The sequence below is a fragment of the Melitaea cinxia genome, chromosome 23 (genome assembly GCF_905220565.1).
Source record: "Melitaea cinxia chromosome 23, ilMelCinx1.1, whole genome shotgun sequence".
In the NCBI taxonomy this organism is placed as follows: domain Eukaryota; kingdom Metazoa; phylum Arthropoda; class Insecta; order Lepidoptera; family Nymphalidae; genus Melitaea; species Melitaea cinxia.
The window spans coordinates 4,576,389-4,600,308 of record NC_059416.1 but is presented as its reverse complement, the minus strand read 5'-3'; the positions used below and the strand labels follow the sequence as shown (position 1 = coordinate 4,600,308).

Sequence of the window (23,920 nt, the reverse complement as noted above, 5' to 3'; positions counted from 1 at the left end):
ATGGAAGAGGTTTTTATTTATACTGATTTATTTGAAAACATTGCCGTTTTAACTATACATTTTTGGTCATAAAACAATATATTATTTAAAAAATAAATAAATATTAATGGACACAGATAAAACAATCACATTGTCAATAACTTTCAAACTGTCACTGTCAAACACATAAGAAACTTTGTAATTATTCTACTTATAATGAAATGCCATCACTAATTTGAAAGTCCATTCTCATTGTCCGTGTCGACCCTTGGGTCTTGAGACCCTGGCCGTTGCCATAATCACGTGTGGGAGTGACCTAAGGAGCCATGGCTGTGGTGATGATTAGTGGCTAAGTGGTGGAAGTATGGTGCATAGGGCCCTGGACCTGTGAAAGGGTAGGGTACACCATGCGAGTAGAGAAGTCCTCCAGGATAAGGGCCCGAAGGAAAGGCCCCCGCAGGTGGAGGAGGTACGGTGGGACTGTTGACATCCATTCCTGGGTTTTGCTTTTTCCATTTTGTGCGCCGATTTTGAAACCAGATTTTGACCTAAGAAGAGATTTTTTATTCTTAGTTTTGTTATTGATGTATTTTCTAGAACTAAAATATAAAAAGTCAAGCCGATCATTATTATTTGGAATTCCATAAAGTTTGAACACTGCTTACATATTCATGTGGCAGCTTTTATATTTACACACAATTATTTAATTAACTGTAATTTAACCAGGAAATGTATATCAATTATCATTATCTATACCCATTCATTTTCGAGGAAAAAAGTTTACACGATTACAATTTTTAAATGAGGAAAATATTATAAAAATTGGTACTTCAATCGTTAAAAAAGAAAGCCGCAATACATGTTAATAATTCTCTTAAAAAATCAACTTAGAAAAACCGAGAAGAATTTAAAATAACAAACCTGAGTTTCCGTCAAACTGAGACTCAGCGCCAAATTGAGTCGTTCGCAGACTGACAGATATCTGGTTGTCTTGAACTTATTCTCCAATGATACAAGCTGCTCGTAGGTAAATGCCGTCCTGGCTCTCCTAGGCTTCGTCCCCCCCTTCGAATCTCTGGAGGAACTCTTGCATTTCTTTGAACTGGAGCTGGTTGGACTCTTCGGTTCTCCATTTTCGTCGAGATCAGACTGTGTTAAAATGTCATCATCCATGTTGGATGTCTGGTCGTCTGTTTCCACATCATCAGCTTCGAGGTCTGAATGCTGGAGGTGGTCTTTGACTGCAACAATAGATGTGATTAAATAAATCTTTTGTAACATTATTAATCTAAAGAGTATGTTGGTACAAACATGTAATACATATATTTAAAATACGGGTGGTATCATTATCAAAAATCCTTTTTTGTTAAAACTTGTTAATGGAAAAGGTATATATTCAAAACCCGCTAATTTTTAAAGAACTATTTAAAAATACTGTCGAAAAAAAAGTAATAAGCATACAAGTCCGTTAAAAAATAAACCTTCTTGCAACGGGGTAAGAGCGTAATGTGGAATTATTTTTACAGTTTATTTTGTCACTTTACCTATTTTAGGTGCTGTAAAGGATAACGGTCTGTTTACTCGAGTATCACGAAGAAAATACAATTAGGTCGGTTTTTTTATTATTATTTAGACACCTTAAATTTTTCCTTTTGTATTATAATTCAAAATACGTGTACATATGAAATTTGGTTAGCAAAGTGTAATTTTTTTTCAAAAGAGATTTATTTTATTAACACATTTTTGCATACTCTATAAGATTTTTATATAAAAACAAATTATAAAACTTAAATATAGAGTTATATATACATTCTTTCAACTCACACATTTTTTACGACAGTAATATTAACAAAATATTATTATTTTTAAAAGTTTAAAAGGTATATAATTCATATGCCACGTTTTCTTCCGTGTAATAGACAACGGTTATTACGAAATAAATAATAAATAAAGTGCCCCACATCAAATACTTTTAATCGCGACGCTCTTAAAAAACTAAAATACGTCGAACGCAAATAAAATACTAATAATTTAAACACTTTATAATCCCTTGATAATTTTATATTCGTATTCTCTATTTTCGTGAACGTCCAAATGATATAATATCCACATCCGTTTCCTATATTGCCAGTGCGAAATATTATCAAGGGCCTTTTTCACCGGCTGTGGATAATACTATTTGACGGATGACGATACCCAAAAAAGTTTTTGAGATATCATTCCTTTTTAATATCAAATTCCACTATATTTGTGAGATATTTTTATTCGCAAATATGAATTGAAATTTTAATTAATTAAGTGAGGAGAAATTGGTCCAAATGGCCCATTCTTCTTCCTGCTGTTAATGTCTTTTCGTAACTTATTTGCAGGATAAACTTTATCCACAGACGGTGAAACTGGCCCTAAATCGACTATTAATTTTTAAAGCAGCAACATTGGCAGCGAATTTCGAATGTCCGGAAACATTAAAATATAATTTACGAGTGCTTAGTGAAATTAGTGAAATGTTGTGTCTAATGGCGGACAGGATATATAAATATTAACGAAATTGTCGTGGTGTTTAGGTGTGACGATGTTATGGGCTCGAAACCGCGAAATGGCGTTAATAATAGCGGAATTAAAATCAAAGCGTATTCAACGGTCGCTTGTAACTTTCACTAATGTCGCTTGTCATAATTCCATATTAAAATAATTGCGTTTATGGCTAATGAGCCGTACTTTAATGGTTTTTATTGCTCCACATAATCTTTATAATTTACTTTACTGCAACTCAGTATGCTATATGTACATTTTCTTTGTTATGGTGTAAACTTTACTTGAGACTCATTGATTGGTTGTATATTTATTTAATTTGCTTGGAATCCTTCAACCTGTAGGAATATAATATTCTAAATTAAGAGATTATTCAAAAGTTTCATTTATAGAGCTACTTTGTACCCTTTCCAGTTTTCTTCCGGGATTATAAGATTACTATTTCTAATACGATAATTTTTTAACTAAATTAATTTGTTAATTTGTATATAATAATAAAAAGATTATATTTAATAACTAATAAAACATATACCAAAATAAATAAAACTTCATAAATAATCTTCACTTATCTTCCTACACATTAAAAATATACATGATTCTAGTACCTCTATCTTGGCAGACTTAAAAATAACTACGAAAGAAATATCGAACTACAAAGACATTACTAACAAGATTAATAAACATATTCCAAAATTAAAATATATACAAAACAAAAAAACAACATAATTGAAATTTATTTTAAAACAAGTTCGTGTCTCATATTTTCACAAACATATCATACCGATAATTTTAAACTTTATTATACAAATGAAAACACACTTTTTGACATGTCCCTTTTTGATTCTCATCATTTCAAAACGTAACAACAACAAATAGAGATAAACAATTGTATATCTTATATATATTTTATTTAAGTTGAATTTTCCATGTGATAAAGATCCGTATAAGATTATTCTCCTAAGGCAAGTTGTCCGCATCGTGCTGTACGAATTAACGCGATAAAATTACGGGCAGATGTTCCGAGGACAGATATATTACGGGTGCGCTTGCGACGCTAACTAAATTAAATACATCTTATAAGGTTAACGTTCCAGTATATGACTTTAAGTTGCTACAATTTAACCTGCATAGTTAATTTCATACCTATTAAATATTTACTTTACTAACCTAATAATATTAAAATTAAGCAAAAATTAAAATAGTAATTAAAAAAGTATGTGAAAATAGCACACTTAATATATACACTTCTTTTTTACGCTTCAGCCTGTAATATCCCACTACTGGGCATAGGCCTCTTTCTCCATGTAGGAGAAAGATCAGAGCTTAATCCACCACGCTGCTCCAATGCGGGTTGGCGGATATATTCCCTACTATGAGTAACGATCGCTATCAGGTGTATATGATAACAACCGGGACCGACGGCTTAACGTGCTCTCCGAGGCACGGTGGGGAGACCCACAAGGACTGCACAAATACCCAGACCACGGCAAACACCTGTATGGCCAATACAAATGTTTGTCATGTGCGGGGATCGAACCCGCAACCGCCAGCGCAACAGGTACAGGTACAATACATGGCTGTGACCGTTGCGCCAACGCGGCGTCAGACATACATAAACTTATAAGGGTAACATATATAAACTTATGAGGGTTTAAAAGAGCAATTTTTACAACGATTATAGAAGAAGCATATTATATTTGTTTTTTTGCGTTTTAATTTTGGTATGAATTGCGGACAATAGTCATATTAAATTTTGTTGGACGTCGTACTAAAAATTGAAGCTGTCATTAAGTTGCTACAAAAAAGCATAAACATTCCGAACGAATAAACGATAATTTAATCAATTTTTTCTTCATATCATTAGAAAGTATATAATTTTAAATAAATAAAGTACTTTTTACACTAATTATTATTTAATTAATATAAATATGAAAGATAAGATATGTGACCGAGCTTCTATTAAATAACTAATTATCAATAAATTGTTTTTCTTCTAAAACGTATACAAGTAATAGTATATAAATAGGTTATTTTTTTTTATTCCTATTACCAACGAGTTAATCAATCTGCAACACGAAATGAAACTTCAACAATGCCTAAGGCAATTAGCCAATGACAAAAATCGACAAAAACAAATTTCGACTTGATTTAATAGGCCAGTTAGTTAGGGTTGCCATTTGTAAAAAAAGGTATAGTAAGAATTGATATAGAGATTATAAAAAATACATTCAGCACTAAAAGAAATATAAGAAGGCCTGTAAGCTTTTTCGATAAATGGAAAAATTATGTAGGTGTCGGTATTTTTGATTGAAAATTTTTATTTGAGAGATAACCATATTTTTGAACAATTTAAGCGTTAACTAAACATTAAAAAAAATCAGATTGGTAAGTGTGTATTTTTGACTCTCCGGGTAGGAAGAGTTTATTTTTCACTTTCTGTTTCTTCTCGTTTAGATCATATACATATAGTGCAGGATTTTAATTTCCTATTTGCATATAAGGTCAAATCTAAGAAATTTATATAATCGACAACCCTTTCAATTTCCGACATCAAACGCTAACATGGGATGATACTAACAATAATACATTCCAGTATAGGTATATAAGTATATGCTTATTCATTTAAATAGTGCTCTACTTGACAGAGATAATCTATATAAAAAACAGTAATTTAATAACGCTTTTACTAATTTTATCAGTCATCATAAAAATATAATAAATACACATCGAAATATTATATGTAAGTTTTTTTTTATTTTTTTATTTAAACTCATGTTATATTAAAAATTACAGTAATGCACTACAAAAATCGCGGGGATTTGTTCGGAGTGTTAAGTTTAAATACAGTTCATTTAGACAGTTAACAACATGGTATGTACCTACAAAATAAGATAAGTTTAATGGCATGTTGTGTAGTGTCAAATATATATGTACTCGTAGTACTAGCGACCCGCCCTAGCTTCGCAAGTGTGCAAAAACTATCAGTGTTCCTCTGTTATATTATGCATGTATTATACATATAAACCTTCCCCTGCAATCACTCTATTTACTAAAGAAAACCGCATCAAAATTCGTTGTGTAGTTTTAAAGATCTAAGCATACAGACGGCGGGAAGCGACTTTTTTTATCGTCTCTTCAGCCTATCGCAGTCCACTGCTGGACGTAGGCCTCCACAAGTTTGCGCCAAAAATGGCGTAAACTCATTGTGTTGCCCATAGTCACCGCTGGGCAGGCGGGTTGGTGACCGCAGAGCTGGCTTTGTCGCACCAAAGACGCTGCTGCCCGTCTTCGGCCTGTGTAATTCAAAGCCAGCAGTTGGATGATTCTCCCGCCATCATTCGGCTTTTTAAGTTCCTCTTAAGACACCCACTGAAAGATAGGGGGTGGTTATATTCTTTATTGCCGTAACCACACAGCTTGTTTATACTATGTAATGATGATACTTTTTTGTTCGATTATTTTGTCATACTCGTAATATGTTCTAAAAATAATGCAAATGTTGTGGACGATAGACGTTTGAACGTCAAACAACCGTAGGCCTTGTTAATTTATCGGTACTAATGTTATAAAGATGAAACAGTGTAATTGTTATTAATAATTTTCAAAGTAAATCGATTTTAATAATTCTTTCTTCGTCTAAAATTTACATAATCTCATAAGAGACTATAAAACATTATGTTACGATTCATAGCAGTAATAGAAGAAACTAATATCAATGTGGGGGTAACCACAAAGAAACAAGTACAAATATTCTTTATTGATTAAAACATACATAAAAAAAGAATGAAAACCAAACCTAGATCCTAGACTTTTTTAAACCACTACAGTGGCAAATAAGCGTACGGTCAGTCTTGGTGGTAAACAGTTACCATAGCCCGTGGATGTCTACATGACCAGAGCATTGCAAGCGCATTGCTGACTCTCCCTCTCTCAATTCAACTCTGACTATTTTAGCTATCACAGGGACGTGTTGTGGGTACTTAGTAATAGTATTATTATCTTTTGTAATGTTGAAGTACTTCACTCGGGCAGCTGTAGATTTTCAGACAGATATTTCCTTGTGCTCTATCTCTAATAGCTATAAGTACTATCACCTACTATATAAATCACCACTGATTATTTCGTATGACCAAATAATGCCTTATGACTACTAATATTAAAAAAACAAATTACATCCTTTTTCAGATATATTAATATCATAATTATTTATTAATAACAAACATTATCAAATGTTAAAATATTGATCACCAAAAACATTAAAGATTTCAGCTTAAATTAAAACTAAATATACTTAATTATAAAGTTTCAGATATCAATGTTGGTAAAATAAATAATATTACAGAGACAGCTTCCCCTAAATAGGTAGTTTTAAAGCTTGTAGCTCGTGTCGACATCATGCGAACATGGAGGGCGAGCAAATATATAAACATTGTACCTATCACTTTACCTACGTTTTATTCCTTTTTACTGGCTCTACCAGTTGAGCCGCTTTGGCCTTTGCAGTCTGTTTTCCTTTAATACCGACTTCTAAATTTTTTAAACTTATTATGATCATCTATACAAATAAATAAAATTAGAGTGTCTGTTTGTAATATTAAAATAACTGCTTTTTACTAAATTCATGTGCGCCTACAAACGGGACATATACCAAAATAACATAACATTTTTTATAATTTTTGTCTGTCTGTTTGTTCCGGCTAATCTCTGAAACGTCTGGACCGATTTTGACGGGACTTTCACTGGCAGATAGCTGATGTTATAAGGAGTAACTTATGCTACTTTTATTTTAGAATTTTTATTTATTTATAACTCTTCTACGTAAGATTGCCGGTGTAGGCTGGATGAAGATTGCGGAAAACCGGGATGTCTGGCGCGAACTTGGGGAGGCCTATGTCCAGCAGTGGACTGCCATAGGCTGAAGTGATGATAACCCTGCGAACTAAACAATAACTATTTGTCAAATTCCACGCGGACAAAGTCGCGGGCACAGTTAGTTTGGTATATGTACCGTGTATACATACATATAAATTTAGCAAAAAGCGGTTCTTTTAATATTACAAACAGACACTCGAATTTTATTTATTTGTATAGATTGCTTGCTCAACCGCCATCCACAACAAAAAATTTAAACTATTTAAAAAGGAAGGTTAGGTATGCTTTCAGAAGAAAGAAGGCTATTTTTTTTCCTCAAAATAAAGCGGGTGAAACCGCGGCTCTCAACTAGTAATAACGTTATTACACGCTTAAACTAGTAGGTACTTGTTATATATAAGCGATATGAAGTCACTGCTCTACTATTGGACAAAAATCTAATTGAAGTAGGTATCAAAATTGATAAAAAAAAATTGGAGCGGCCTAATATTTTACTTGTAACATTATTGTTCTAATTTTTATTTACTCAAATTTTCTGATCACAAAAATATTTAGAGAATAATATATATATACTGACGATAAATCTATTAACCTTTCCTAGACTCTATCTATCATTCTGCAATAGAAATCGATTCCCGATATCAAAGTCAGATAAAGCTTTAACAAACACAATTTTCTGCTCTCCATACCCCAAATCCCAGCGAGGAAAGGCACTTGTAATCGAGAGGGCTTTATTAATTACAAACTTGGACCGCAAACCTCCACCCATTCATTGACAAGCAATTATACACTTTAAACTCTGTTAGGTAAGGCTAAAAATCCCCTAACGTAATGACATTAGCCAAAATTTCAACCTTATCTTTTGGGCGTAAGCATTCGTACGCCTTTGATGGTATCGCACGGGAATTTAGTTTTAATCATGTTTGTTGTAAAGCCTGTTTTCGTGCAATACGATTTATAAGCAAGTAGCATCAATTTGTTAAATGAAGAAAATGGAGAAGTGTAATTTGGGCAGGATTCTTGGTTGGGTGATTTCGAGAAGGGGCTCATGTTCGCAGTTATGTTAAACGTTAGAACGGAGTTATGGAGTTAATTTATTTGATTCGATGTTTTAACGGCGCATCGTTTGAGTGTTATCTATAGAATAGATTACATATTAAGCTCAGGAACCAATTAGTAAAACTCTCGGTAATGACACTTTAATTTCGAACCGGACTAGTTATAACGACCGCGTAATGCGTTAAATATTCATGAGGTGACAAAATTAATTTATATCACCTTATTATCGCATTACAAGCTATTTTTCAAAAATAAAGATCAATGCTTATTTTTTAAAGATAATTTCTCGTAAAATGTAAGTATTTAATAAAAATCACTCCTAATTGGAATGTAGGAAGAATTCAAAAGTTTTTTGATAATTAATTCCGACTCTACATTTCATATGGTATTACTTATTAGCACTGGCTAGTGACATTTATAAACATTAGGAAAGATATAGCAATTAATACTATCTGATAAATTTGACATTTTATTAATAATAAAACTAATAAAACATCTAAGCAATTGTACCGAAGTTCTAATCATTTCATAATTAATTTTGTCAGTAGATACCAACATAGAGACATCTTGTTTTAAATGAAACGCGGGAACGCAAAAGTTTGAGTTTCATTTTAATCAAGTTAAAATTAAAGGGTGTTTATACACAAAGTCGCGGGTAAACGAGGACTTAATGTTGGCAACGCTGCTGTTGACTTTTTAATTACAGCTCGAATTACGTGACAACGCCGTAACTGCGTTGAATGACAATGGGATTAAATAGGCCTGAACGTTATTTTGTTAGTATATTTTTAACAAAAAATTCAGATTATTTAAAAAATAATTATTTGTTGGCTTATTAATCTGTGCTCAATATTTTAAGCTTTAATTTAAAAATATATATTTTAAGAGGAAGGTATTGTTCTATGTACCTAGGTATGTGTTATTTGTGGATTTGTAAATATTTTTATTATCTATGTTTTTCTATAGGTAGTTTTGACGTCATTTACTGTATTTTTTTGGATAAAAAAAGAATTATTATTGTATTAGATAAAGAAAATAAAAGAAGAGAAGGTATTAATGTTATTTAAAAGAAAAATTCTTAGAGAATTTGAAATTACTCAGTACAAGCCTGCCAGGCAAATCATTGAACTATTTGAATGTTTAATTTTAGATGTAATTCGTAAAAAAAAAAATGTTTTTATTACATTTAAACTGAGGTAAGATCCGTGTCACAATCTTATATAAGATGAATTCGATTTTTTTTTTGTTACAAACTTGTACATTTTATATTACGCATACATGACATAGATAAGTATATAAACATATTTTAAAAAATTAAATGAAAATTTTTTAATTTAATTTTTTTATTTTAACGATTAGATAGACCAGAAACTATTTCGTACTAAAAATTCTTAATGCATTTAATGCATCAATCTCGTATGTCTATTTATCTTAACCCTTAACGAATGGGATAAAAAAAACCAAGACAATAAATCAAATCTCCCGTACTAAGGTCCTCGTCCAGAAAATCAAATTGCCCTACGCGTTTAAAGGGCCGAAAAATAAGCCAACATAGACCGTGAACGCAAAATTTATGTCCGCTTGACCCTCCAAACGCCTTATTCACCTTTTATTTTTATTTGAGTGAGCAAGGAACAAATCTTAGCGCAAAAGGGATAATAAAATAATCGTTAGATTCGTTTAGACGACTCTAATTTCACGGATTGGTGCGTAAAGGGACGCAACGGCTAAGGGTTGAATCTGACTCTTTCTAACGTATGGGGAAATGAGGCTGTCTCTCTCTAACGCAGACCAATCATGTTTTGGAGTGTAGGGCTAAAGTTTGCATTCTTATTTGCAGGGCTTACAAAATTATTAAAGCATTGTTTGAGGCTAGAGTGAAGCTTATGTAGTAGTGTATAACAATTTACATATTTAGATAGATTTTTTTTATTATAAAATAACATTTAGTAAAAATACATTACTATCAAGTAAAAGTATAATTTTAAAAAATACATATTTTATAGTTACTGTAAATTCCAAATAATTGTTAAAAGCTAACTAAAGTTCAGTTATAATATATTTTTTCTTCCAATTGATAAAAGAAGATAAAATAAAAAGATAAAAAAACAGTTTATTCGACATGTTCATTTGTTGAATATATTTTCTAAAAAATTCTGATGATATTGAGACAATGGTGCATAATACATCAATCGCTATCTCAAACTTATCTCGCATCTTAATATAGTCGCCATTTTGAATTTAATAGCGCGGAGATTTTGCTGTCCCTATGTTGAATTTCGAATTTCTTTAACCATTTATTCTAACAACCTAAACTAGTTATGGTATAGTACGCTAGGTCCAAGAAGTATAACCATTTATTTTTGTATACATTTATCGAGAATTTAATTTTTAAACGCGATCTTCTCCAAATTTAAAAATTAAATTTATTTTCATTCTCGCTAAGTCTGGTATAATGCAAATTCCTAAAAATTTGCTGAGATCTTCCTTACCTATTTTAAAACATAGTCTAGTAAAAAAAAAGTTTATTTTCACATGTTGTCAAATGACCAATACAATTTTCTTTTCAATTTTTTAACATTTCGTGATAGATTTTTTCAGCAATGACGACAGTTTTTTTCCACAAAACTAGAAAGAAAAATAAAAAAATAAAATTATAAGTGTTACAGTAGGTATAGTAAATCAATTAACACGTGAACATCTGGTACAGCTGCTGGCGACAGTTTTGCAACTTCCGGTCGGACGCTGGACATTGTTTATAACTTTCGCTTTTTTATCTGTATGTATTTATTCTCTCACTTTTAATACTTGGGATGTAGTTATTAGTTTTTGTCGGTCGATTTCGATTAAATGTAATTTTAATAATTAACTGGTCAAACATGTGTTCAATTATAAATAAATTGAGCTTTTTGGATCACGCGTTAGCCAGTTTAAGAATATTTCTGATAAAAAAAATAATTACGACTGTTATTAGCTTTAATAATTCTAAGATTATAAGTATGATACCGAAATATACTTTAATATTAGATGATTTTAAAAAAGTCTTATAACCTCAGTCAATAAAAAATACTACACTTCACTTTGAATCTTATCACAATAATTCATCAACTATATATACGTTTATGTATGTCTATTACAACTTTCAACTGTCTATATATACTATGTACGTACATCTACTTCATTTTTGTTATTTATTTTTTTTTTACATTATTTATTTGTCTAAATATATAGTTTTTAGATAAAACTGTACACCTAAACCACCTACATGTTGCCTGGAAGAGATTAGCGATAAGGCCACCTTTTGTATTTATCTCCTGTTTTTATTTTTGTAATTTTGCTCATTCTTGGTGTACAATAAAGAATTTTTATTATTATTATTATTATTATTACTAATTAGTTATACGGGTACTCTTTTATAATAATATATGTATTGTACTACTATTATCAATAATTGAAACATACAATAAAAAAATAATCGAATATAATCCCGCAATGCCTTATCCCCGGATTTTGGGATACAGTCAGTAGACCAGTAAAAATAGCCGTTTTATTTTTGGTCGACCATTAACTAATATTCTTATCCAATTTTTTTTAACGTTTAAGATCACTTACTTAGCGTAAAATCACAACAAAATGCACAGATTCAGGTGGGGTTTCAAGCGTCATCTCGAAAAAACTTTTTGTCTGATATCTCGGTAACGATGCACTTGATATGTGAGACTATTATTATACAGAATAAAAATTAACCGGTTTTTTTTTCAAATTATCATTTAACAATAAAATTATAGGGTACATCTTAAAATATCAGCTTTCAAAATCAAGCTACGCATTAGAAGCTCACAACATTTTAAAAATTACAAATTAAAATACATGTCCACCTAAAGTGTCAAAATGTTATCTATACTAATGTTAAGTACAAAGAAGAAACGTTTGATTGTTTGTTTGTTATGGGTAAACTAAAAACCAACCACCTGAAGAGCAACTAGTCCGATTAAAAAACTGGATCAGTCAAAACTTAGTTCACGCGGGTGAAGCTGTGACGATAAACTAGTACCTATATTTACAAATAAGTTTACCCAGGTTTCATTGCATAACCGTCAATCGATCAATATTTTGAAAATGATAAAAATTAATTACTAATAACATTAGGATGAACAAGTAAGTAGTATAGCAAAGCAAGGTAAATAACCAGAGTTTATACCTACAGAAAGTATAGCAGTGCATTCAATTGATTCAATGGAATTCGCAAAACGAAATAGTTCTGTGAATAAAACACGTGAATACCAAAGTTTAAATATAGGTTGTTGATCCTTTAATTTTTCATGAACTTCTTTATTGTAAATAACAAATAAAATTTTGTTACTCCAATTATAATCAATATGATTTCTCAACGACGTGATACACGAAAAGATATCGAAATAAATAACATCGCAAATATTTAAGCGAACAACCAATAATTCTTCATTTAAACTAAAACCAACATGACGGAACTGACATTTCAATTCACGAAATCTTTATTAGCTACTAATAAACTAAAAATAATACAACCTTGTTCCGTTCGTTCGACGTCGTTTACCTTTCATCACGTGCCTAATAAAGTCTTCAACTTCGACAAACTGTCCTGTATGTAATCAAAAAACAATCCAATAACCCTTATTACTACAGACATAAGATATAAATTGATATTGTGATTTATATTCCATCTGCGAATTGATTTGTAATGCGTAAAAGCTGTCACGTTAGCAATCTAAAACACAAAAGACACAATAATTTGTTTTAATCGACTTCTAGACTGGCGCCCATTATCAAAATAATTGACTGTTAATGTTTTATGACAATATGAGGTATAGAACTATAGAACTAACAAAGGCGGGCCTTGAAATAAAATGTTAAAAGCTATTAATGTCATTTTAAATTATTATTACGATAAATGATAATGTTGCGTTTAAAAAGTATGATTCAATTATTTTTATACTAGCTTTATCGTGCGGTTTCACTTACGGTAAGTAGGTGTACTACAAGACAATGATTACGATTTGGCTACTTACCTACTATTATTTCTAAAGTACACAATACACTTCTAGATAGTGAATCAAGAAACACAGTAAATTTTAACTTTGGTAGAAGGTTACTAGGTACGGTCGCCAAGAAAGTGGTGTAACAGTTTTGATTTAGTTTCCTGGTCATCGAAAATTACAACAAGGTTCGTTATTAAAAAATATTACTGAAAGAGACATAATTATAATGACGTAAACCTAATTTATAAGTATTCATACGTCATTATTGTACGTGACATTTTAAACACTATTAGGTATAAATAATATCGTTATCAATAATCAGATAAAGACGGCAATAGAAGTTGTCCGATCGATCTGCAAGCGAAACAAATCTTTATCACCTATGAATCTGCAAGTGGTATTAAATCTTAGGGTGGTACATCACTTTCTTGGTCGACGGTACATACCTATACATGCATACGGAAAGAAAAAAATGCAAAAAGAACTGTTACCTATGGCTTCTAGGTATTGCTTTTACAAGCATTATAGTTTGTTTTTATTAAAACCAAAATTACAAACATCCGGCTTTTACACTTTTATTATATTTATAAGTATTTGAAATTGTTTTAAGTATTCTATAAAGGTATTTATGTTTTTGTGTATAAAACTATAATTTTATATATAAGTAGGTATTAGAGTCTTTTGCCCTTTGTACTCAAATATTGTGATGTGTGGTTACGGCAATAAATAATATAATCACCCCCTCTCTTCCCGTGGGTGTCATAAGAAGCAGACTAAGGGATCATCGCTCCACCTTAGAACCACCTTGGAACTTAAATAGCCGACCGATGGCGGGATAACCATCAAATACACAAGCCGAAAACGAGGAGCGGCGTCTTCGGTGCGACAAAGCCAGCCCTGCGATCACCAACCCGTCTGCCCAGCGTGGTGACTATGGGCAAAACACATGAGTTCACGCCATTTTTGACGCGAACTTGGAGAAACCTATGTCCAGCAGTGGACTGAGATAGGCTAAAGTGACTCAAATATTACAAAAATGAAAACAATGTAGGTAGATATCAACTAATATGGCTAAATCGATGCTTATTTTGAAATATAGGTTCGGTAAATATAGCCTGAAACATGAAGATGCTTATAAAGATGAATTCAAAAAACTCAATCTTTATAATTACTTAATATAATAGGCCTCCTTCTCCAACGTGGAGAAAGCCCAGCATTGGGATGATATAGGCTGTATGCATGCATGCAAGCAATATAATTTTAAAAAATCCATCCATATTACATTGTCGACTAATATTAAAATAGTTATGACGAAAAGTTTTTGTCTCGTTTTTATAAAATATTGCTTTCTATTATTATGTACAAACCTATCGAGAAAAACCATAGGCAAAAAAACAACATTGCAACATTTATAAGAGCGGAAATGTCGTAACAAAATTAATATTAATTCCCTAATTAATAGATATTTTGAATAGATTTTGTGAAAACCCTAAAAACAGCCCTTTTCTTTTTCCCATACAAACGTTCTCTAACTAAAATGTAGAGTCAATTTGAACTTTATTACTATTCAATAAAGTTCATGTTAAATAATATATTAGGGTGCATTTTACGTAAGTTATTAATGATTAAATTGATCTTTTTCGTAGACCGCATTTTAATTTAATTTACATACAGTAAAAATGGTACTAACTAGCTATTTCACATTACTTATTATATTGTTGCGGGGAACAATGGAAAATTACCGTTTTTAAACTATCGACTCCAAATTTGGTACGAATCTCCTATATGTTATGTAGAAATGATCGATGAGCTGATTTTAGGATACCTCATGCCCATTAAGGATTACGGGGGTGGGCGTTAACAATGAAAATTTGAAATGTATGTAACTCCGAAACTACTGAACCAATTTTTATCAAATTTTTTAAACATCTGTAATATGGTCCAACTTGGGAGATAGGGTAGTTTTTATCTCAATCGGACCCGATAGGTGGCGCTGCTATTGGTATGTAACTCCGAAACTACTGAACCAATTTTTATCAAATTGGACCAACGGTTGGGCCGATTTCGCTAATTCTTTTTTTTTAAATATTCCTTGAATTACGAGGATGGTTCTTACGGAGAGAAAAATTCTAAAAAAAAATTTTAATTTCCTGAAAAAGTCTAAAAACAACACTTTTCTATACTCCCATACAAAATATTTGTGATAATACTTAAAAGTCACTGTTAGGCGATACGAAGTTCGCCGGGTCAGCTAGTTGCTGAAATATATTTTAAATCAATATAATGAATTATATAAGTAACTGCCATCTGGTTATTATTTTAAGTTTATTTTGGTAAATATCTACCTTATAGTAAATTTTAGGTAAGGTAATTTATAACAGTAGAGTGTTTATCTACAGTTAACTTTGCCATCTCAGATTAATATTTTGTTTATTAATCTGAGGTTGCCATTATAATTATACTTAATAATGTGTATTTTTGTTTTACTACAAATGTTCTTATTCTTAGATTACATTATATATTCGTAAATGTCCCAATATTAGGCGAAGGTATTTTGCTCGAAGCTTTAGAATACTTTTTGTTTCCATCTAAACAATAAAGAGAAAAACAGTTAATTAGCACCCAATTAAACTTTATTAGTAAGAATACGTTATCATTGGTAGATTTAAAATATTCACACCAACATTTCATACTTTATTAACAAATTTGTATAAATTACAAAATCAGTCGTATTTACCTATATAAAAATATAATACTGCTTATAATATTATTAGTTTATTGAACGGATATAACTAACTTAACATTTAAATTAAGAAAGCTTCCGCTTTGAACAAATGTAGAGAGTTAGTATACTTTGATCTATTTTAAGTATATCAAAACGACCAACATTTAAAATAAAACTCAAAAATAATGTATAAATTTTATTGAAAGATGCAGTAAAATTTAATAATTTAAATTGCAAATAATAATATAATTTTAATTTAAAATAAAACATTTTATGAAACTCATAATTTGAGAACTTATGGTTTTGTAGGCTTCGGCGAAAATCTAACGATTCAGCCTGTGACTTCCCACTAATGGACATAGGCCCCATTGTCCATATAGGAGAAGGCTTTATACCTTTTCAGAGTTTAATCGATCTCCACTGCGGTTTGGTGGATATATTCCCTACTATGAGTAACGATTGCTATCAGATGTGTATGGTAACAAACGGGACCGACAGCTTAACTTGTCCTCCGAGGCACGGTAGGGGGGGAGACCTACAAGGACAAATATCCAAACCGGAAACAAATGCCTATGGAATCGAAGCCGCAATGCCCGGTGTGTGAGCATCCATACAATGCACGCATCACTCCACAAACTTATTGTAAATAGTTCTTATGTTCTTATGTTCACTTTTAATGTTGTGCGAAATAGGTTACCAAAAATACCTAACCTCCTAACCTCCTCCTGACCTAAAACTATTTTCTTTACATATAAAATGACTAACACTTTTAAAAAAGTAGTTTGTATTAATGCAGTAATTTGAAGAAGTAGATACCACTAAAAAGACTAAATAAGTAGATTTATTTTAAGGAAAACCGTCTAGCTATGAATGCATCATCTATGTTTTCTATCATCAAACAACCTGTTGACGCAAAAGATTATTAAAATAAATATCATTTAATTATAATTTTATTTTCTAGAGATTATTTTTTTTAAATAGGTAAATAAAAAATAACTAGTATATATATTCGATACAAGGATTCGTTTGGGCTGGGCGGCGTTTAGCAGGCTTCGTCGAGTCCTCACTTCGAAGAATCCTCGATGCTTGAAGACAAAAGTCTTCGAGCAATGCGTCCTGCCTGTGTTAACATACGGAGCCGAGACGCGGTCACTGACGAGACTGGTCCACGACTTTAAAGTCGCTCATCGTGCAATAGAACGGGCTATGCTTGGGGTTTCTCTCAAAGATATGATTAGAAATGAGACTATTCGCGAGAGAACCAACGTAACCGACACAGCCCACAGAATTAGCAAGTTGAAGTTGCAGTGAGCTGGTCATCTGGGTCGCAGGACCGCATTCATCGCATCCATTGGCAAACGCAGTGTGGGACGTCCTCCGGCCCGTCAGACCGACGATCTACGTAAGATTGCCGGTGTGGGCTGGATGAAGATTGTGGAAAACCGAGATGTTTAGCGCGAACTTGGGGAGGCCTATGTCCAGCTGTGGACTGGCAATAGATTGAACTGATTGAACAAGTATCAAAGATGCACGTTCCTAAAAAAAATCATGACACAATGTGTAGGCAAGTTAAATCGCTTTCGGTAATAGAACTAGGTGCTTAGACTTTTGTCAACTAGGTATAATAAAAAAATATTTTATAAAATTCGGGTAGTTTGGTAGAAATGGCTGGAACGGAACGGCTGTTTAGCCCTATGTTCGATCGCTGGCTGGAACGGCTGCTTAGCCGTATGTTCGATTGTAAGTAGGAATTATACAATTTATAACTGACTTTATTTATAATACTTGCGTTACACAAAAATACATTAAAGTAATTAATCTACATTTTTTATTAAAAACTAGCGACCCTTCCCGGCTTCGCGTGGTTGCAAAAACTATCAGTGTTCCTCTATGCGTGTATTATACATATAAACCTTTCTCTAGAAATACTCTTTTTACTAAAGAAAACCGCATCAAAATACGTTGAGTGGTTTTAAAGATCTAAACATACAGACGGCGGGAAGTGACTTTGTTTTATACTGTGTAGTGATTATACGTAATATAATTATGTATTTTTACTAAACTCTAGTTTTTTTTTCATCTTTTAGTGAAAGTAGGTAGATACTCTCGCTTAGCTAGCATATTTTTTTTTTTCATCCTTCCGTAGCCTATGGGTTATTTTATAGGTTAATGACTATCCGCTACGCCGCCGGTCCCGGTTGTTAGCACAGATAATAATTAATTAACTCTGGAAACGGAAATTGTTTTAGTTATAATATGATTTAGATAAAAATTGTCACACGCGTAAAACAAACGTATACACGATGTAAATAAGCTGTTGGCTAAAAATATTGATAGATACAGAATTATCTATATGGGTACATATTCTATTGAAATTAAGAAAATTTTTTTGGTAAATCTATATAAATCTAATATTATCAAACGAGCAATTCTTGTATATATAGAATCTGAATCTCGAAAACGGTTCCAACGATTTTCATGAAATTTATAATGGTATGCAGAGGATTTCGGGGAAGATAAATAAATCTACCTAGGATTCATTTTTAGAAAATGTCGTTTTATCCCAGTTTTTAGACAATGAAATAATGTCTGCAATATCGTTAGAATAGGAAGGTAAATTTCGCACTTGCCAATAACGTTGTAATAGCTCAGGTGGGAAATCGGCCGGTTGGGATCGACCGAAAAGACCACTGTTCAAATCTTCAAATTTCCATATTGATTATTATTTTTTCTTTTTTTTTCTAATTGTACTCGTTATTTTTTTATAAATAGCCAGTTCTTATTTTTTATTATTATGTCGGTAAAATCGAAAAATATTATTCATATTTGATCATTAATATTTTTTAATTATCTTTTATTTTTGATTTTGTATATATATTTATATTTTTTATTACTGTCGGTAAAAAAATATATTATTCATATTTTATAAATATGTAATTCGTATTTAAATATGATTTCCAAAAAAACACGATTTACTAAAAATACCGAGCTAAGCTCGGTCACCCAGGTACTAAAAATTATTTGCCGTAAGTATGTACGCGCATATCTTCCGTTAAACTGCACCAATTTGGACAAGTCTTCTTTTTATTTGTAATCGTCGGGACAAGGTTTGCATAAAAGAAAATAAAAAAAAATGACAGTATATTCACGAAGAAAAACTATAGCGGAACGACGTTCGCCAGATCAACTAATAAAAATATAAAATTGTTTATTAGAATTGTATTTTCTCTTATGATTTATAAATTATTAATAAATTGTAATATAGATATATATGCCTATATTGTATGATAAAACTACATCGATACACATATAAAATAGTACATTAATATTATAGCAAGGAAAAAAAATAAAGTGCCTAATACACAATGAATTAGTCTCTACAAATCACTGGTAGAGCCTATCAAGTAGAGGTACTCAAGCTCATATTTGTCTTAACTCCTAAAAAACCAACTTAAGGTGGACAAATTAATAAGAAACGAGATCTTATTAACTTACCGGAATCGCTATCATCCCTATCGTAGTGAGGTCTCCAATACGTCTCGTCATACCGCAGCGGTACTTCCGACCTGCCGGTGAACTTGGTCGGGTCTAAGATATTCTCCACCGAGAAAGCGATGGCCGGTCGGTCTGGTGGCCTCGTGAGCCCAAGCCGCCTTGTGAGGTCGACCGGAGCGGCCTCTTCAACTCCGACGACATCTACTTCTCCATTCGCCTCCGCCTCGGCCTCGGCCTCTTCCTCTCGCCGATCCTCTGACCCTCGCGCCATCGCCAGCATCGTCATAGCAACGTCTATTTTTTTAAATATACCACAAACATCGAACTATTTTAAATTCATTGTTAGTTTGTGTTATCAATAGTTCCTTTAATCAAAACGTTCGTACACTGAACACTGCACTGCTACTGTTTTTTTTTTTTGTTTATTTAAATTTATAAAGTCAATTAATTAGGACAAATTTTAATATTGCTGTTATTTATTTTTAAAATATTTTTTCATTTTAATTTTGTGCTACATGTGTTCTGATTAAAATTTAAAAAACGAAATGAACCCGTAAACGATCGCACTGAAATCCGTCGACGCAAGCGCTAATAAGTACGCAACCGTCTGCATCTAACATCGGAACTCTACAAACGATAAAGCCGGGAACAGAGCAGGCGGAGACTCTACGAGAGGGGGCCCGAATCAGTCGGAGGGGAGAGAACCCGAGCCCGCGATTGGAGGAGGCAAACGAGGCGTGCCTGGGGTGGAGAAACGTAATCGAGCAATAAGGTTTAAACAATTTCGTTTAATACGTTGAATTATGTAAGAGAGCGGCGGGCAAGTAATCGCGCACAAGCGATAAGGCCATTTGCGCTACTTCGTTACGTATTAATGGGGCAGGAAATTGACTTATGAATATTAGAGGTCGCGGCGAGCTGAAGATCGGGCCAAAGCGGCCCCGTGCGGCTCTGCCGGGTTATTTTCGTAGTTAAGCGCTGAAACAATGATGTTTATTGAGTTTTGAACTTAATGGGTTTCGGGCTGTGGCTGCGAGCGATTTGCGCCATTAACGTGTTTGTATAGGTCTTTAAATACCTGTGAGGATGTATTAACTCTGTTTATTGTAACTTTGTTCAGTTTTAACTTGGGCTCGTTCGTAAGAGGTAATGTGTGTTCTTTTGTAGCTTTCTATTATTGCGAATAATAAGATTGTAATTTAATCTTTCATTGAGCGAGAATTAGTTTAATTTTCACGTTAATGTACCTATAACGTTGATTTACATGATTAAACTAAAGCAAATGAGTATCAAATTAGTTTTGATTTTAATTTGAAAACATAAACATTTATTAGGAATCTTCTACTAAAGTACCTTTTTCGATTGTCTTTAAAAAAAAAACATCGCTGTGCCGTATGGTGCAGCTGGTAGTGTAGGTAGGTATAGGTAGGTACATTATTGTTTATATTAAAGCATGCCGTACCTAAGCTGTTAAAGACATATTATGAACCATTAATGAATCAAAATCCAACTTCGTAAGTCTTTTAAAATAAAAAGGATGGAGATACGGATATAAAATGAGATGGAGATAAAATGAACGTATTTTCAATTAAAAGTAGGCTTTCACAATTTCACAATTATGTGTATCGCTGCCACAATTCATAAATTTTATATTTATTTTAACTGTCCCCGACACTGCTTAAGAGCCGAGTATTGGATATAATTTTTTTTCTTTTTAGTATTGCTAGTTTCCTTATTTTCTTTACCGTCACGGTAAATAAATTTTCAAATAGCTGATTGCATTTGATCAATTAATCGAACCTGCGTATACCTGTCTATTAAGATGTTTGATCTTTATAAAGAGAGGTTAGTATTGAAGTTTAATGACTATTTACGTAATATATAAAGTATTAGACTATTATATTCATCTCACATGCCTCGATTAAATACTTTAAAGATTTACAAAATATTAAGCCTATCTACTTAAACTTTTAGAATGTAAAGTAATATTTTTTATAGTTAACTGAGTAATTCGTACGATATATTTTTGTGTTACCCACACATTAGGGAATTCTAAACAATTATTAATATCATATCAAAAATCGACCGTTCCATAGCACCGACACGGTTAGTTGGAGATGCAGGTTTCATCACCGCTGGAACGGTCGATTTTTAATATGATATTAAAAATTACCTGCACATAAATTTTAGTGTTGTCATAAAATAAACTTTAACAAAATAATTTTGAAAATTGAGAAAGTTTGGTACCGTACAAATCCGTATTCATTTAACCTACTAATTCTTTTACCTCTCATTTTATTATGCAGCCCGCAGCAGCTAACACATTAGGTACCTACATGAGTACATTTATGGCTACTCTGGAGCTGCAAGAGTTTATCACACCCGTTTCTAGAAATAGACAGATATAGTAACTACTTTTTTATTTATATCTATGGAAACCTTTGAAAATATATCAAGTTTATTTGTAATCATTAAGTTGTAATAGGCAGTCTTATTGCTATTTTATAATGCTAACCATACTAACTATAAGGATATAATAATTATACCTATGCTATTATGATTTATTATGTATTTTGAGCTAAATACTATATCTTTTAGGAATAGTATCTCAGATACTGTATCAATAGGAATCCACGCTTCATGGCTGTCAAGCTGACAATGGCATCCTGTCATGATTGACGTCTGTCACTCAACAATAAGGCTATTTATTTTTTTAACTATCAACTTAATCGCTGTTAAGAATCCACCATTAAGTGACACCAATGACGTGCACGATTTCTACTATTGGTTACGCTTTTCCGTGGGTTGGTATAGGATGTTTTGAGAAGCACAGATTATCAATATTTTTATATGCCATACCTGTGAATAAATCAATATGAAGGAGGTCCTATCCTATGGTTATTCGTTTACAATAATTAATTTATATTAATTATATTTTAATACAATATTCCAATTAATTTATCATTTTTACACATATAAAATTGTATAAGTAATTTGTTTTAATAACAAGTTTTTTGCAGTTGAGTAATTTGAATATTTCTTACAAAAATAGCACTTAAAACGTAAAAAGTTGCTAATAAAGCCTATATAAGTAGCAAATGAAGTATGAAAAGGAAACCAAAACTAGTGGAAGTGACCTTTTTTATTCCGACTCGCGCTTCATAATTATGTAGCTACTGGCAAGCTACTTACATGCGTTTTTTTTAAATATTTTATTTATTTATAAACTCTTTAGTGTACATCATATACAGACAAATTTTGTTCAGTACACGATCACAATTCTATTACATTTATTGCTTTAAGTAGTTGATAAATGCAGTAGTCAATAATCTGCGAATCTATTAAATAAGTACTCTTTCGCTCACCAGATGGTAAGCGTTTACCATACCCTATAGTTGCCTGCCACACCAGACGATTCTCCAGGAGCTCTGGCAACATTACTCAACACAGGAACACAAAAATACTAGAGAGCAATATTATTCAGTTGTGAGCTTCAGTAAGATTAAGGCACATTAAGCATATTGTATCCTGCTGTAATCTTACATCAATAAGTAATGAAACAGAGTATTTAGTAACTAGGTACTAGGTATAATTATATAAAGGTGCTATATTCATCTTCAGTTTTTACGTGATCTCTACCGATAGGTACTTACGATTATTATGTTTAAAGAAGAGAAAATATATAAAGGCTATAGTATGAAAAATATGGAGATTGAAGTCACGTGAAACAACAACGCTGGGAGAGATGTCTTACCGCACAATGAAACTTGCGTTACGTAACTCCTGTCGCGTGTCGCAGCTTATACACACTTTTTTATTTAGGATTTTTTTTTAATTTATAGGATTATATTTCGAATTTCTATTACACTGTATATACATTTGTAAAATACATAATGAATTTTAGATGCAGAGTATAAATGTGTATTTATAAGGTATAAGATATGTATAAGGTACCTACAATGTAAACGTAGACGTAACTAATCATATGATGACAAAAAACTTATAGGTTATATTAGCAAATGATACAAATCCTGAAAAACTAAACATAAAAATTACTAAACTCTAAACACGTTAAAGAATTTTGAGCACACTTTATAACCAAGTTGTAAAAAAGCGACGTTCCTTCGTGTGTTCATCAATTAACTCGTGATAATAGTCACTGCTTGGTTTCTTTGTATCATAACAATTTTTTTACAAGTTTCTACTAGGAACTACGTTATTGGCGCCAATGTTTACTGCA

At 32.0% G+C, this 23,920-nt stretch overlaps 1 protein-coding gene and 1 long non-coding RNA gene across 2 annotated transcripts; one reads left to right on the top strand and one right to left on the bottom strand.

Moving 5' to 3' along the window:
- Positions 1–262: 262 nt before the first annotated feature.
- LOC123665263 (homeobox protein slou) lies at positions 263–19,966 on the bottom strand. The gene is made up of 3 exons (XM_045599590.1): positions 19,681–19,966; positions 901–1,220; positions 263–527 (listed from the first exon to the last, which is right to left on the bottom strand). The coding sequence occupies exons 1-3, from the start codon at positions 19,964–19,966 to the stop codon at positions 279–281; spliced, it is 855 nt and encodes a 284-aa protein (XP_045455546.1). The 3' UTR covers positions 263–278.
- LOC123665272 lies at positions 13,252–21,849 on the top strand. The gene is made up of 3 exons (XR_006745021.1): positions 13,252–13,262; positions 21,522–21,525; positions 21,777–21,849. It is a non-coding gene; the product is annotated as an uncharacterized LOC123665272 (long non-coding RNA).
- Positions 21,850–23,920: the final 2,071 nt, after the last annotated feature.